Genomic DNA, 18205 nt, shown 5'->3' with positions numbered 1-18205 from the left:
TTTATCCAGTTTTCCCCCTAAACAAATTTTCTGGATAACATGGGGAGGGCAGGCAGGTAAATTTCCTTGATTTGGTCAGTGTAGTTTTGTAAGAATTCAAATCACAGAAACAGTATGATGGAAAAATGTACTTTTAAATCATATCCTTTAAAACTGTGACATATTTTAAAACCAGAAACCAAATGATGCCTATTCAAACAAAGCACAAAAATCTTTTGACAAAACCTTTCATGTGATTGTTTAATTATGTAAGCATTAACAAGTGGACATAATTGAGTTTTTTTTTTTTTTACTATTTTATTACAGAACATTCCTATTGCCAATCTCATCCCACATATGTAAATCTGTAAAACAGACAGACCAGACGTTTTTTTTCTGGATGCATGGATGTAAAAAAAAGAAGAAAAAAAAACATAAATAAAAAATAAACAAATCCAGAGCAGCAGGCCAAAGTTGCGAAATGCTTTCAGTTTTTTGATTTCCTTTTACCTTGACTAGAAAATACACTTACAATTTGAAGCAGCAACAAAATGTGCATGTACCTGATTATACAACATTATAATATAACACGACTTCCTTTATTTCACCACATTATAAACTTCTAAATAGCTCTTTTTGTTTTACCAAAAAGCAAACTAATGATGGCAAAGCAACTTTTATTTTATTTTTTCAGAAACAAAGACATTGCGTTCACCTGGAACTGAACTGAAAAAATGTAAAGGAAAATATTTAAATTTTTTTTTTTTTTTTCTTTTGCTCATTAAATCCACTTATTGAAATTTGGGGATGCAATAGGTATTCTGAATTAATTTTAACTGTACATAGAAGTCACCTGTTTTTCACTGAAAAACTGAACACCTGAATGAAAAATGAATACAAATCAGTTTTTTTTTCTCTTTTTCTTTTACACAGCGACCGAGTTCTCTGATGATTATCCTAAAAGATTCCAGTGCATCCTTGTAGCTGTGACCCACAAGGTTTTTTTTTTTTTTAGTTGATGAGGAAATGATGTTGTTACAGCAAAAACATCTACATGATGAAGATCTGCAGTTTGGTTGGAGTCATGGCAGAGAGCTGGGTCAGCCTGGAGGGGAGGAAGTTCCCACCTAAACGGCTAAAAATGTCCTTTTTTTCACCACTGCGTCAGTCTTTCAAAGAACAATCTCGTCTCCGTGGAAGCATTGTTAGATTTCCAGTACAAGATGTTTGCATTAGGACAAAACAAGAGTTTTTCCTTCTTCTATTTGCTTCACATGTGCAGAGACGAGTTCCTTTTGCAGGAAACCGAAGTTCCAGCCTCATGCTCAAAATGATAATAAAAAATAACGATAAACAGAATGCGTTCAGCTGTAATGTACAAACATAAACGGGTAAATCGCCAAACACACAGACTCTGGTGCTGTTCCTGTCCATAAAGTGCACTCTCTGGACGCCAGAAAGACAAGAGCAAAGATGAGTGAGTGTGTTGATGTTGGGCAGATTGAGGGAAGTGCCACTCTGTGTGTGTTCAGTCTTTTTCCCCGAGCGACTGTGAATCAGAGGACATGACAGTCTCAGGTGTACGGAGGAGGGGGACGGCACGGCGGAGTGAAGGTGCGCGTGTCGCTAATAAACGTAGCCTTCGCTGTAGGGGTGCGGCTGGCAGTAGGGCCCCTCCTGAACGTACGCCATGTTTTCGTCAAAGTGTGACAGCGGCACAGTGTCCTCCTCGTTGATCTGACGCTCCATGTCCGTCTTCAGCACCGGCCGCTGGTTGTCGGGGAACGCCATCGAGAACAAGGCCTCCGGGTCGCACACAAACTTGTAGACGTATCTCTCCCCGGCAACCTGGTCGATAACAAAACACAAGCATTTTTTTCCCTGTTTGATGTCGAGACAAATGCTTGTGTTACACTGCAAAACACAAAATCCTACCAATTATACTTGTCTCGTTTCTAGAACTAGTATTTTAGTACACTTGAAATAAGACAAAAACTAACTTAAATGTAACTTACTCAGCATGATATAGCAGCTTGTTTTAAATCAATAAATCCTCAATATTGATTTAAAAAAGTCTTGGTTCCACTGGCAGGTTATTTCACTTACGGGTTATAATTAAATAATTACAATTGAGACATTTTTAAAATTTTCTTTAATACTCACTCACCCAATTCTCTTCAAAATGGGAATAACAAGAGTACATGCCAACTGAGTGGTGATATCAATATATGTCAGGAAAAGGTTACAAAAAAAAAATAAAAAAAATAATGGAATTTATAATTAGTTGGGGTATCAATGAGTTTGATAGGTAAATTAAGGGTAAAACATTCTACAGATTATCATTTAAAATATATATATATATATATATATATATATATTGTATATTCTCTGCATATGAAGACTTTCTTTTACCTTTTGCATGATTCCCTTTTCGTAGTAATAGCGAAGCGATCGGCTGAGTTTGTCATAATTCATCGCTGGCCGGTTCTTCTGGATCCCCCACCGACGCGCCACCTTTACCAAGCAAGAAACCAAAACAAAAATAAACAGTCTGAACGCCAAAATGAAAACAATCCCAGATATTCAGAGATGGTTTCCCTCACATGAAGCCAGCAGCAGCAGCAGCTGAAATGTTAAACAAACTTATTAATCTGTATTGTCCTAATAATGGTAATTATTCTGCGTCCAGACTGAGCAGACCTGACCAGGGATGTGTTCATTAGCAGCCTGTCAACACGGCCAGCTGAGGAGGCAGCAGATGTTACAGCACCTGTCTAGCAGACCACCCACCATCCGGCATCGCGTCCAAACTCACACCACCACTCGCTCCATCTTCTCTCATTCCAGCTTTACTGCTCTCAAAATATTACCAGGTATTTTTGGTCTAGTTTCCAGTGGAAATGTCTTAATACACTTAAAATAAAACAAAACTAACTCATAAGTAACTTATCAGCAATATATAGCAGCTTGTTCAGAGCCAATAATTCCTTTAATATTGATGAAAAACGAATAGTTCCATTTACTTCACAATCAACCTGCGCTGCGCCGTTACCTAGCAACCCCAGCCAAGCCCAACCCGTTACCTAGCAACCCAGCGTTAGTTCCACTGGCAGATTATAACCTGGTGAAAATGTCTTATTATAAGTGAAATAATCTGCCAATGGAACTAGTACATTTATAAAATAAATTTTATTTATAAAATAAATATTAAGGAATTATTGACTTAAAAGAAGCTCATAATTCTCACTGAAGATTTACATATGAGTTAATTTTATTTTATTTAAACTGTTCTAAGTATTCACACTAGAAGCCATACCAATAGTACTTGGTAAGATTTTGTGTTTTGCACAAAAACATAAAAATCTTACCAAGTATTATTGGTTCTTTGTACCAATAACACCATACCAAGTACCATAAGTATCTTGGTAATCTTGATACTTGGTAATCTTTATATCACAAGAGATTGTATTTTACAAAGACATAGCTGCAGTTTTTGTCTGTAACTATGTGAAAGACAACTTTACAGGGCATGATTACTTTAGTATTATGAAAGTGTAGGCACATTTTTACTAAACTACAAAACACAAAATATTACAAGTATTACACTAGTTTCTAGTGTAGATATCTTACCTATCTTGAAATAATAAAAAAATAACTTATAAGTGACTTTTCAGCAATACATAGGTGCTTAATTAGAGTAAATAATTCCTTAATATTGATGAAAAAGTTCTAGTTGCTAGATTATTTTACTTTTAAAATGAGAAAAATGTCTTGTTAAGAAATTATTGACTTTTCTTGCTGAAAAGTTGCCTGCAAGTCAGTTTGGTCTTATTTCAAGTGAACTAAGATATTTGCATTAGAAACCAAAAATAGTTGGTAATGTTTCTGCGGTGCTCCATGTATCTGTTTTTATCCTACACCTGTAAAGCCAGGTGCTATTAGCTAGCGTTTGTCTGCTACGTCACCTGATGGTATGAATGGACCCCCTGGTGGCTGCGGCTGGCCCGCACCTCCACACACCGCCGGGCTCCGTGGACCGCTGCCACCTGCTCATCTGTCTCCTGCTTCCTACACTCCCACCCGCTGATCAACCCCCCCACAGCAGTAACTGAGGCCCACTGTGGGTGGAGTGGGCAAGCACAGATCCAGACTTAACCACCAGCTAGAGCTGCGCCTTTAGGAAAATGTCTTTTGAAAATTGACTAATTTATAATTTAATATTGTCTGATTTTGCTTTTAAATTCTCATTTTGACTTTATGATATTATAACAAAACACCTTGGGCAGCTATTATTCTATTTCACTTCCTTTTGTTACACAAAAGAAGAAAAACAAGTGAATACGTCTGTCACGATAACAAATTTTGCTAGATGATAAATTGTCCCTATAGTTATTGTGATAAATGATAATATTGCTTGTTTTGAGACAATTTTCAGTATAATGGCAATCATGACATAATAATGTAAGAACAAAGATCAATAGACTTTAAATTCTAATGAACATTTAACACTGGAACTGGAAGACACTTTAAATATCCAAAATAAATAAACAGAACAACAGAAACGACAAATAAAATTAATTATGAAGTCTCTGTAAACAGAACTGGCCTAGTTGAGACCAAAATACTAGACTGAAGACTTTTGACATCCAGTTTTTCGAAAAAAGAGAAAAACAATAAATCATGCAAATGGAAATTAGAGTAAAGAGGTTTACATAAACGTAGACAGACTTTGTTGTCTATGTCTATGTTTAGACATAGACATTTAAAACCCACATATCTACATTTAAAACCTACATATCGAGTGAGATTTAACTTAAACTACCATGAATTCTTGTCACTTCAAATCCAAATAAGCTCCTTCTGGTCAGGCCGCCCAACTCAATTTTTACACTCGCATATGAAAATGGCTGCAACCATACGTCACTGAAAAGCAGAAGTGGATCCTCCTACACAACCAACAAGAACACAGCAAGTGGTTTCTGAACAGTAAATCAACAACAAAACACTTGTCTTTTCCAGCAGCCATTGTACAGCGCATACAGTGGAAAAACTAGCTGAACAAACATGCTGGAGCTCCACTAGGTCTATACTTGCCTGGGGTTGCTAGGTAACAGGAAGTGCCCCTCAATTCTGACTTAACAATCAGGATGTTTTTGAAATGGCTCATTTTCTAGGCATTAATAAACATGAGGTTATTGCTAAAATAAAATGTTTTTTTTAAGCACTTTGCCTGTTTTGAATGCAGTTGTGACCCAAATGGAAATATAAAAATGTGCAAAATGTGAATTTTGCATAAAATGTCAATTTAAGGTCAACAAGGCCAATCTTTTGGAGTGGCCACCACTTAATCTCAGGCCCTCGGGAAATTGATAGGCAGTGGTAAAAATGTGTTGACCTAAAAATCTGGCTCAGTTACATCACGTCTGTCAGGAGGAAAGGAACCAAATTACAGCAAACTATTGAGAGAAGCTTGAGGAAGGAAACTCAAAACATATGACCAAAGTTATACAACTTAAAAAGCAATTCTAGAAAATACTGAGAAAATGTGTGTTAACTTAAAGAGTAAAAATCCTGTAATCCTGACATAAAAGAGAGAAAATTCAGCTTAATTTAATGTCAGACATGAGAAAAGACGGTAATATGTCTTTTTATATGACGTATGTAAATATCTGGTTTGAAAATACATCCAATACACAGATTAGAAAAAACCATCAGTCATTTCCATAAAAGACAAAATAACCAATAAAAAAAACCTTCAGTTTTCAGTAATTTATTACAAAATGTTATGTACTTATGTAGACTGGCAGTTTAAACACTATCCAAAATGTAAACATTTTGTAACATTAAAGTTTGAGCATCTTTCAAATTTCTACGAACTGTATGAATCCAGAAGATTCCTCAACTGATTCATAAAAAATATTAAAGTCTCAGACCTTTAATTTCACAGCAAAATCACAATTATTGTCCGAAAATCAGATTTTTCATTCAAACACATAAACCTGTTTTATATAATATTAGAAATGTATTAAATTATGCTAAATAAACAAATAATCCAGTTGCTTTATTAAGTGACAAAGTAAACATTTTATTGTATAAAATGCAATAAGACAACATTCCTTTCACGAACGATTGATCATTTGTTGCAAACGGTGCGTCTAGAGTCAGCAAATGGCCTTTTTATGAGTCTGCATACTCAAGTTAACAACTAATCGATTACTAAATTAGTTGATGATTATTTCAATAATCAAAATTAATCCAATTAATCATTTCAGGCCTAAATCAGAGCAAAGTGTGTTTCCTGCCACAAGGAGTAAATAAATATTAGTGGCAAAAATCTCAGTTTTCAACCATAATGTTTAGTAAAATCTACTAAAAACCTATCAAATATGACATAAATATTTAGTATTTCTGAGGTTTTTACCTCTTCTGGCTCGATGAGTTTGAACTCCATGCCACGGCCGGTCCAGGCGATGAAGTGTGAGTTGGACGGATCGTCCAGAAGAGCCACCAGGAACTGCCAGAGCTGCAGCGAGCCTCGGCGCTGATAGGACGGGCCCTCGCGGTACAGGGCCGCCTCCTGCTTGATGTCACCTACGGAAAACAGGATAAATTCACCATTTTGCACACCTTAACACTAAAAACAGATCAGATATGCTAAGAAATGTCCACTGACTCACCTTCGACTTTTTCAGGTACGACGCAGGTGTCGTCGTAGAAGTGCCTCACCACTTTGTCAAACATACAACCTTAAATAAAAACAGATATTAGATCAATTTAATGTAACATTGAGAGGGGAAACGTCACATGAAGCAGCATTACGACATCAGCAGGCGTCTTCGTTAGTACCTTCAGTCCTGTTGGTGTGAGCCAGATAGCCGTCTTGCCGTAAGTAGACAGAATGGCAGCTAGGCACTTCTGCTGAAAGCCAGGCAAGAACGAGAGTGGGTGTTAAAGGGCCCAAAGGCTGCAATAAGAACAGGATCTCAGCTTTCTGAGAGCAGCCTGTTCCATCAATGCACCAGCGGCACTGATTAAAGAAAATGCCCTCCAGCAGCGGCATTGTAACGCCTTGCAGCCACAGGCAAGCGAACTGTATCTCCCTGCGAATGCTGGCCCTGGGCCTCTCCACTGGTTCATCACACAATATCCAAACACGTGTTGATATGATGTAAGGTTTTCATAACGTGGGGACAGAAAATGCCGCTACAGTTTTATTTATTTGGAACAAACCTGCTGGTGCTAGCGTCTGTTTTTTACAAAACGAAACCTGTGCAATGGCGGACATTAACCGAAGAAAATGGTTGAAGAAAAGCCACTTCACATCGTCAGCTGCTTTCTGATATTGTTTCCACGTTTTACTTTATAACCACTTATCAGGACTGCAGGTGTTTCTTTCTTTAACAACTATTGTACCATGTAAGCTAAAGCTAATATGATATTTGTTGGTCACATACCGTCTGAAAATCATTTGATATAATTTTTTCATATTTGACTCTCACAAACACCTCCACCCCATTTAAAAAACAAAAAAAGCAAGATGACCTGGTGAAAGGTCATATTTTACAAAACATCATACTATGGTAGCAGATGAGCTAAAGTTTGAGCTAACAGCTAACTCACCAGACCACGAGTGGCCATTTTATTTGAAAGCTAAATATAATTAATGTTTATTTTTCTAAAACTATTTCTAACCAGTTTAATCAAATTTGATTAATAGAAGTTAGTTTATTTCTTTTACAGAAAATTATTTTAGCACTTCTTTTGCCAAAGCTAACGTAGCAACACAGTGATTAAAAAAAAAAATAACTGTGTGAAATTACTAATTAATTTATTATAAATGCCATTCCACAATCTTATTTGGACAAAATAAGCTATCAGATCACATTGTATTATATTCTGTATTTTCCTGATGCAGCAAGTTAGCTAAGGCGCTACACTAGCTGAAACTGAAGTTAGTTAAATCTACCATTACATAACATGGATAGATTACATTTTTATTTATCCAGTTTAACACATTTATTATTTCACTGTCCTATTGAGAAAATATTCTAAAACTGGTCCAAGATAAACATTGAACTGTTTCAATAATTTTCTAGTTATTACACATCAAGCCCAGAAAAGTTAAAGAATGTTTCAAGATAAATGACTACATAGAAATTACTTATAATTATCCTTTTTATATATAAAACCACAAAATTAAGGCAGCATTTTCATTTAAACTGGTCTTATCTTAGCATATTTGACATCAAAAGCAAACAAAACAATGTATTTATCTATTGTATCTCTATTTAGTAGAGACAACCAGATGATAACAATGAGTTCTTCTTTTATCCATCCACACAAGATAAGGAAGCAAATATACTAACAAATGTGAACATTTTGACTTTTACATTTGCTTAAGACTTATCTTTTCATAACAAACTTTGTAAAATGTTTCAAAAATACCCATGACCCTCTTTAGTTTCCAAACCAAAACCATGTTTTCAATGTATTTTAGTGATCTGAAATAAATGCCAAAAGGCTAAATAGTGAATAGTGAAACACTCACATGTTAGTTGAAGCTGTAAACTACGGCTCCTCTGATCTACATTAATAATAAAAATTTACCTAATCAGCAACTTTAATGCTCCTGCTTTCAACATGAGAAGGAAAATATAACAAAACTTTGAAATCAAAAAATTTTATTAGCAATTACTGAGCCATAACACAATATATCTTTGCATTTAATATTTAGTATATTAGTAGTATTTTGTCTAGTTTCTTGTGCAAACATAGTACACTTGAAATAAGATAAAACTAACTTACAAGTAACTTTTCAAAAAGAAATATGAGCTTATTTTAAGTCAATAATTCCTTAATATCGATAAAAAACACAGGAAAAATGTTATAAGTGAAGTAATCTGTCAGTGGAAATAGTACGTTTTCATCAATATTACTAAAGACAAGCTCCTACTTCTTGCTGAAAAGCTACTTGTGAGTTAATTTGGTCTTATTTCAAGAAAAAGATGTTTGCAGCAGAAACTAGACCAAAAACATTTGGTAAACCTTTGTGTTTTTGCAGTGAAGCTGTTGTTTAAGTTTCAAACACACTTTTAATACGTAGTAAAATAAAAGCCGAGCATGAAAAAAAATCAGAAATGTTATATTTGACATCTTCAACAAAAATCAAATGTTCCAAACAACAACAATGTAATCACAAAATATTTCTGTATCAAACACTTTCAAAATGTTTTATCCATTTTCTAAAGTTGCTGCGCTGAATAAAGCAGCCGAACATGCAGCAGAGCGAATGTTCAATAAACACACTGAGGCCCTTCATTTAGGCCCATAAACATTTCTCTGAGCTCCATCAAAGTAATGGGCCTGTAGAGGAAATTGCTGCTAATGAAATTACAATTCCCCTCCCATCCTCTCCGACAGGCCTGCTGCTGTCAACATGCTGAACGGCGGCTGCTAATAAACACACCCTCATCCTCCATCCTGCCTCTGCACTGCAGCTGGAGACATTTTTACACCAAAATTACGCTTTCAATGGGTTTATTTTTATTCATCATGTGATGTTTGATGTTGTTTGACTGTACTATTACATGTTTTTTGATTGTTTTTACCATTTACAAAGTAAAAGGAATGTAGAAAGTTGTTGGGAAAAACTAGCAATTTGTAGTCCTGGGAATTGATTCAAATTGCTCAAAAATTGATTTTACAATATGTCTAAGTTTTGTTCTTACTGCTTCAATTGCATATCGCTATCGCTATCGATAATGCATATTGGACCCACCCTGGGTCCAATCACCCAGGGTGGGCATTTTTAAACATTTCTTTATGTAATACAATTTATTTGTTGGCTTTTTAGCTCAGTGTATTGAACAGGCACACTAACATTATAACAAGGTTTTAATTACAAAGTTTTGATAATTATTGAGTCAGTAAGTTATATATTTAATTAAACTGAGATAAGAAGTAGGATTAAATAATTGTGGTAAGTAGTAGTAAATAAATTATTTTGTTCTTGGTTATGTGTGCACATGTTTTCTCTGTTCTGATTGCTTTTTTTCTTCTTTTCAAAAATTTGTTTGAAAAAATTATTGTTTAGTATTTTTTTAATTTAAGAAAAAGGCAGGCGGCTAAACTAACCTCATTCTAGTAATTTAATTTCATTTTATGCACAACCTATTTTTCTTTAAATATAGTTTATTTTTCTTTTTTAATTTAAACAGAATCTGTAAACTGCTAGAATAGAACAATTGGTTTTTGATTGAAAAATATTTTCTGGATCAAGATTTGAATCGTGACCCTAAAAATCAGAACCAACATTAAAAAATTAGCATCTCTAGCAGATGGAGATCTGTAGTTTTAGGTAATTTTAGGTACTTTAGTAAGTAGGAATGCACCGATCCACTTTTAAAATTTCTGATACCGATACAGATATCTGAGGTTTAGTATTGACCAGAACTGATCCGATACAGAAAAACATTGCTGCATTGATTTAAAATGTTTCCTTTTTTAAAACAAAGACATAAATATTCTGAATTTGTTAACTCTACACCAATACACCTCAATTAAACTCACCAATAGCTTCTCATACCTGGTGAAACTTGTTAAAACAACTTTAATTTGTTCAATAAAGCAAGTGAAACTCACATAAACAATTGGTCAAACGTCTAAAAATAAATCTTCTTTCAAATGGTTCAGAGTGTAATTAGAAATCCTAAATATAATGTAAAATAAATAATAAAGAATGACGTCACTAAGAGCTGAAAGTATAGAATTAGACTGCATAGATTGGGCACATTGTCAATATCAGAACCGATACAGATATTAATATCAGATCGGTTCATCTCTAATTATTATTTAATGTTTTTGTTTGTTTTTTAAGTTTTTATATGTGATCCAGACTTCTTTCATTATGTTGTTAAATTTAAGAAAAATAATTGATTAAAAGATTCAGATCAGTTGATTGTGAGAATAACAGCGCTGACAACGGGCCAGAAACAACCAAGTAGCTACTAAGAGAGTGTCTGTCGAGACGTAGGACGTCTTAGCAGAGCAGCCATGTGTTTCTTCTGGCATTATCCAGTGGTGTTAATTGGTATTTAGAAGCCACACAGTTGTGAAACCTGGTGAGCGCATCTATTGTACCGAGGAGCGAGAAAACACCAAAAATTCACAGTTATCTGGTTTTTCAATAAAAAGAAAAACAGCTACTGCGGCTGGTCGGCACACAGATGGAGTCGCAGCAGAGGAGATATGAGTTTCTTTTCTTGAACTCATTTCATCGATGTTTTTTTCTCCTGACTGGACACAGCTCTGTCTCTCCTTGTGAATGAACCCAACGGTCCAGCAGATGTTCATTCATGCTGCAGTGCCGCCTCCTGACCAGCTCCCTTTAGTGTCCAACCAGAGGGAGCTAACATGAGTGGGAAGACTGAAACCAACCCTTCTTCTTCTTCTTTCCTTTTCTCCATTAAAGCTCTACAGGAAGTGGTGAACAACGCGGACCCCGACCAGAACCCCGCCTCTACTGTAATAACAGGCAAACTCAATAGACGACGCCCTCTCTCATAATGTCTCCTCTCAGCAGGGTTAGGACAGCTTTTGGGTTTCATTAAAGGTTTCATTTGTTTTCTTTGTCTAATTCAGTTAGTTTTTAAAATGTTAAATGTTTAGTTTAGTTTTTAGTAGTTACAGTAGTGATTTTAGTTTTTTCATACTGGGGTTGATTTATAGGTGCAGAATTGAAAAGATCAAACTATTGGTATTGGATTTAGGTAATAAATCAATTAATCGATAAATTAAAATGAGCTCAATAATTTAAATTTGCATGATTTATTGTCTCTTTTTACCAAAAACTGGATGATAAAATTCTTCACTGGTCACTTGGTCTCAACTAATTTTCTTTGCAGAGACTTCATAATTAATTTTATTTGCTGTTTTGTTTGTTTCCTTTATTTATTTTGGATATTTAAAATGTCTTCCAGCTCCAGTGTTAAATGTTTATTGATCTTTGAGGATGGATTCTTCCATTATTATGCCATTAAATTACCTGGAAACGCTCTGAAAACAACAATAATATCGTTTATCGCGATAACTTCTGGGACAATTTATCATCCAGCACAATCTGTTATTGTGACAGGCCTAATTGTATTGTAATTATGCATTGGGAAATCAACACAAGATAGCATTTTAAAAATGTTTTCAATTATCGCTGATCAACCAGCTGACTGGTGTTTTATCACAACGTTCGCTGTCACCATTTGACAGACTAGCGTTAGCGCCGTAATTTGCCGACAGCTGAAGTAAACTGCTTGTGAGAGGGGAAGAAAAATAATCTTTTTCACATCAGTTTGAAATTCTAATAAGTAGATTCACAAACAAAAACAAATGCCAATTTCAACATGTTAGTAGTTACTTTAATAAACACTCAATGTAATTCCAGTTAGCTATAGTTTCTCCCCATTAATTACCCTTAATTATTTATTACTAATTCATTTATTTAAACAAAAATATTTAGTCAATTTCTTCCCTCTCACTGAGCCTGTCACGATAACAAATCTTGCTGGATGATCAATTGTCCCAAAAGTTATTGCGATAAACGATAAAATTGTTTTTTAAAGACCATTTTCAAGTAACGTAAAGGTGATGACATAATAATGTCCAAATAAAATTGTTTTAACCTTTTTGAAATCTGCACCTTTAAATCAACTTACGTGTGAAAAACTGAAACTACCACAATAACTAAATAAAAACTAATCTGAAACTAAACATTTAACATTTAAAAACCAGCAAACACACTCTAAGAACTACTAAAAACTAACCGAATTACACAAACAATGAGAAAAGCAAATTAATTGATCAATTGATTTATTGCTTATTACCTTTCACCGCTAAAATGAATCTTCTGCAGGTGAAAAAAGTGAAATCAAATCGTTAACTTGTTCTCGCCTCTCACCTGAGTCGTAGGTGAAGTCCCTGGGCTCCTGCTTGATCATCATGCTGGCTGGGTAGGCGTGGGGCAGCGGCGCTCCCATCATGGCCGGGTGCTCGAACAGGGGGTCCGGGTACTCCTGCTTGAAGCCTTGAGGGGGGAAGGGGATGCTGGGCTCCGACAGCTGCCGGTGGTAGATGGGCCGGCTGTCCCGGGCCATTGTCGGCGGGGAGGGAAACGAGTGACACGGCTCAGAGAGCTGACGTCGAAATCTGGAAAAGCAGTCACCAGACACATTAGACACACAATAATAGAATAAGAAAATGGGAGAAATAATAAAAGAGAAAGGAAAATAACACTTTTTCTATAAGCAATTAATTATTTTAGGTATTTTTCAACACTGTTAAGTTGTAGGGGGGTAAGAAAGCCAAAAGTACTCAAATTCAAAGATACTAAACTCAAATTAACTCATATTCTTAGTGATAGTGATGGCTGTTGGCAGGAAAGATGTCCCGTAGCTGCCTATTGCATGGATATGTGGCTGTATTGCAGCAAATTTGAAGAAGCCTCTGATTGAAGACACTGTTGGAAGTTTAACCAAAAAAAGCAAATGTTTCCCTCAGAAAGGCAGGAATGAAAGTTTGTAAAAGCAAAAATCTCAGTGAAAGTACAGAGCAACTCCAAAATGCTCCCATTTTTAAGGGCTTCCTTTTAAAGTATCTTTTTACACTTCAAAAACACAAAATCTTAACAGGTTCCTTAATATTGATGAAAAATAGTTTCACAGTTAGATTATTTTACTTAAAACAAGACAACGTCACCATGTTATAAGTGAAATAATCTGCCAATGGAATTAATACTGGGTTGCTAGGTAACAGCCTGGGCTTGGCTGGGGTTGCTAGGCAACGGCGCAATTAATGGAGCTAGTACTTTTTCATGAAAACCAAGGAATTATTTACATAACACAAAGTTCTATATTTTCCTGATAAGTTACTTTTATGTTAGTTTTGTCTAAATTCAAGTGTAATAACATATTTGCAGTAGAAACTAGAAAACAAATACTCCCTACATGTGTGTGTTTTGCTATTAACTAGTGTTAATAGTAAAATAATGTTCTGTCAAAGTTGTTTTCCCCTCTGGCCAATTAATAAATTCATAAACACACTGGCACCATTACAGTCAGTTGTCAGGGCAACCAGTGAGTTAATGGTGACGTTGCGGCGGTACCTGTGGTCCATGGAGTAGGCGCTGTCCGGGAGAGGCTGCGAGGGCGGGATGTGGGCGTAAGTCCGGTCCGGTTTGGGTGTGGGCGAGCCATGGTGAAGGGGGGACACCGGGGTGCTGCAGGGGGGCGTCACTGGGCTGGAGGGCTTCATTCCTGTGTGGTGCTTCTGCTCATAGGCACTGCGGCAACAAAACAATCCAGATGTCAGGGTACTGAGTCCAGAGCGACACAAATTAGTTGAAATAGGTTACTGTCACCAAGCTGGGTAAGTTACAACAATACAAGTTTTGGTGACACTTTATTTGAAAAGATGTGCAAAAGATATAACATCTTTTTATAAACATGAAGGAGTTTTTATGAACGTATATGACGGTTGCCATGAAGTGTCAATCAGTAAATAATGACACCTTTAATGCAAAGTTGCATTAAAACATGCATTAAAATCAAAGGTGGGCAGAGTACCCAAACATTGTACTCAGGTAAATAGTAGCCATCCAAGAAATTACTCAGAGTAAAAAAGTATTTTGTATAAAGTCTGATCAAACTATCAATCATTTAATATTTAAAAATTACATCATTAGACGACTAAAATGGAAAGTGAAAATGTTGGTATTTTAAAGACAAAAATAACAATAGTTTATATAAGTAACAAAAACCCCCCCAACAAAATCAAGCAAAAGAAATATATATTTATATATATATTTTTTAAAAGTTATTCAAATGTAATTGATTAAATGTAACTATTTATCACTAAGTCTGTCGTGATAAAGAATTTTGCTGGATGATAAATAATCTCAGAAATTATCGCAATAAATGATAATGTTGTTGTTTTGTGACCATTTTTAGGTAATATAGCGGTAATAATGCAAGAACGAAACTTCAAATTCTAATGAACATTTAACCCAGGAACTGGAAGACAATTTAAATATCTGAAATAAATAAACAAAACAGCAGAAACAACAAATAAAATGAATCATGAAGTTTCTGTAAACAAAATTTTCTAGTTCAGACCGAAACATCAGACTGAAGACGTTAGTCAAAAATATTTAGGTAGAAACTGAGAAAAACATGCAAATGGAAATTATTGAGCTAATCTTAATGTATCATACGAGTAACTGATTTATTGTCATTACTGCCCAACTCTGATTAAAAGTTAATTAAAAGTGTAAACTTTGCATTACGAGTGTCATTATTCACCAAATAATAACTCTTTATTTGGTAATTTTACTAAATAAAGTGTTAGTATTTGGTTTGTTTACCAAATAACAGTTGGTAAATATTCATAACAGCAGTCAAACATTCATGAACACTCCTCCATGTTAGTAACAGGTTTCATCTCAGCGTCTTGTGCACAGCCCTTCAGATGAAGCGTCGGCCATGTTTTAACCGGGCCCGGTGAAGCGCGCGGCAGGCCACCTGATGCTGTACGGACACTTCTCTCCATACTGGAGCTTGAAGGGCCGCTCCTGACTGCAGGTGGAGCTCAGCTCTGAGCACGGGCTGTGCAGCTCCCGCTTGATCTTCAGCTGCAGTCCGTGGAAAGCCACTGCAGCGCCAAGACAAAGAGACAAACACACCTGAATCACCCCGGGGTCCAATGACACATTTCACATCAACTTTAATACTAAAGGTACATCTCTAAGGAAAAATAAACTCATGAACTGCAAAAACACAAGATCTTGCCAAGTAAGTTTGGCCTAGTTTCTAGGTCAGATATCTTGTTTCATTTAAAATAAGACAAATGAACTTAAAAGTAACTTTTCAGCAAGATATAGAAGCTTGTTTTAACTAAATAATTCTTTAATATTGATGGAAAAAGTTTTTGTTCTATTGGCAGATAAAAAAAAACTTCAAACATGGGAAAAATTTATTGTTAGAAGCTAAATAATCTGCCAATAGAACTAGCACTTTTTCATCAATATTAAGGAATTATTTACTTAGAACAAGCTTCTACACCTTACAAAAAAGTTACTAGTAAGTTAGTTTTGTCTTATTTGCACAGGAAACTAGACCTAAATTACTTGGTAAGATTTTGTGTTTTTGCAGTGTAATTTACACACAGAACAAAATAAAAACAAACAATTATTACGTTATTTTTCTAGATTCTAGTGCAAATATCTGATTAAGACAAAACTCATGTAAAAGTAACTCATCAGCAAGATGTAGGAGCTTATTTTAAGTAAATAATTCCTTAACATTCCTTAAAAAGTTATAGTTCCACTGGTAGAATATTTCACTTATAACACAGGAAAAATATCTTGCTACAAGTAAATTTATTTGCCAATGGAACCAGAACTTTTTAATCAATATTAAATAACTATTGACCTAAAACAAAGACAATAAATTCTTGATTAAAGTCTTAATTATGATTGTAAAAAAACCATAAACTCCCAGTATTATGGACTGGAAAGACAGAATTAAATTAAGATTTAATTATGAAAAAAACAACTTTAATTTCAATCTAAATAGATCCATATTGAAACACCTGTATTTACTTATATATCTTTTCAATTTATTTTGTACAATTGGTATTACTGTTACTTTCATTTTAATTTTTCCTATGTCTATTGTCGTTATTCTCACCCTAATTATGTTCATGGACGTATTTGATGAATATTACACTGCAAAACAAAATCTGTAAAATTTACGGTAAAATACCAACAGTCATGACAGCTGCCAGTAAATTTTACAGATTTTTTTTACAGTGTAGCCTTTCTTAATGGGGTAAATGTTTATCTGAGAGAAATGTATTTTTGTTTTCTTTTTCCTACATCAGAAAAATAAACATCTTTTCACCAATTTGCGGTAATTTATTGTTAGTTCTGTTGTGTAGCACTCTGTAGTTTTGACCTGTTTTTGAAAGTGATATATAAATAAATTTGACTCGGACATCGGTCGTCTCCAGATTTAAACAACATCTATACTTATCGTAGGTTAAATGTCTAAAATGAAGGTTTGTATGAATAAAATGTCAATGAACTGGGACAAAGTTGGACCTGTGTTTACGTCTGCATAAGACCGTTATCGGGAAATAAATAAAACGATACTTTTGAGTTAGTTTTGTCTTATTTTGTGTGTCGAAATGTAAGATTTTGTGTTTTTGCAGTGAAATGCACCAACACCGACTCCATCTGTCCTCCATTTTGACGTCTCAGGCCGTCACTGACACAAACAGCTCACTTCAAATCTCATTTGTTTTTCCTGGCGGGGGCTCTGCTGGTGAAATATGACAATCATAAAATGGGCTCCTGTAAATACTTTATCTGCTTTCAGCAGGCTGTCAATACGTTCCAGACGACAACAACGGGCGCATTGATCCGATGGGCCGGGCGGGGCCGGGGGGCCTGCAGCCCCCACCGTGAGCCCGGTCCATCTGAGAGGCTGTTAAGTGCCTGATCAGTCCTGATTAACATCCCATCATCTCGAGTCGTGATCAACGCTAATCTAATCGACTGCGTCTCTGAAGGAAAGCCCAGTCGGTCGGTCAGAATGAAGCCGGGCTCGGGTTGCCTGGCCGATCGGCGTCTCGCTGCGAGTCGGCCCACGCTGCGCTGACAGGGGATCGGTTCTGACTCTGGAGTTGAGAGCAAAAATGAAGGACTCTTCAAAAAATAACACAAATCATACCAAGTATTTTGGTATTTTGAGGTTAAAGTCAGAATTATGAGAAAAGAAAGTCAAAATTCTGAGAAATAAAGTCAAAATTCTGAGATTAAACTCAGAATTATGAGAAAGAGGTTCAGTTCTGACTCTTTAGTTGAAAGCAAATGCAACACATTGCAAAAAAAACAAAACAAAATCATACCAAGTATTTTTGGTATTTTGAGATTAATGTCAAAATTATAATAAAAAGTCAGAATTCTGATAGTAAAGTCAGAATAAAAGAGTAAAGTAAAGAGATCTGAGATTAAACATAATTCAAGAAAATAATCTGAGATTAAACCTCAGAATTCTCAGAAAATAATAAAAATTTTGAGATTAAATTCAGAACTATGAGGAAGGGGATCGGTTCTGACTCTGGAGTTGAACCGATCCCACACTTAAAAAAAAACACAAAATCATACCAAGCATTTTGA

General features: G+C 35.3%; 1 protein-coding gene across 4 annotated transcripts in view; it reads right to left on the bottom strand.

The window, feature by feature from the left end:
* Positions 1-223: 223 nt before the first annotated feature.
* The window catches only part of etv1 (ETS variant transcription factor 1), a 33123-nt gene continuing 15141 nt past the window's right edge, over positions 224-18205 (bottom strand). For 3 of the 4 annotated variants that reach the window (XM_028013448.1, XM_028013450.1, XM_028013451.1), the window contains 8 exons: positions 15546-15675; positions 14132-14308; positions 12929-13176; positions 6826-6897; positions 6657-6725; positions 6401-6570; positions 2392-2493; positions 224-1827 (listed from right to left, as the gene is read on the bottom strand). In XM_028013448.1, coding sequence (XP_027869249.1) covers positions 1606-1827; positions 2392-2493; positions 6401-6570; positions 6657-6725; positions 6826-6897; positions 12929-13176; positions 14132-14308; positions 15546-15675 — 1190 coding nt within the window. In that variant the 3' untranslated portion in view covers positions 224-1605. The remainder of the gene's footprint in view (positions 1828-2391; positions 2494-6400; positions 6571-6656; positions 6726-6825; positions 6898-12928; positions 13177-14131; positions 14309-15545; positions 15676-18205) is intronic. The other variant, XM_028013449.1, reaches the window with a different exon arrangement.

The sequence above is a fragment of the Xiphophorus couchianus genome, chromosome 3 (genome assembly GCF_001444195.1).
Source record: "Xiphophorus couchianus chromosome 3, X_couchianus-1.0, whole genome shotgun sequence".
NCBI classification, from domain to species: domain Eukaryota; kingdom Metazoa; phylum Chordata; class Actinopteri; order Cyprinodontiformes; family Poeciliidae; genus Xiphophorus; species Xiphophorus couchianus.
Note: the sequence above shows the minus strand (reverse complement) of the source record. Positions and strands in the feature narration are given on the sequence as shown.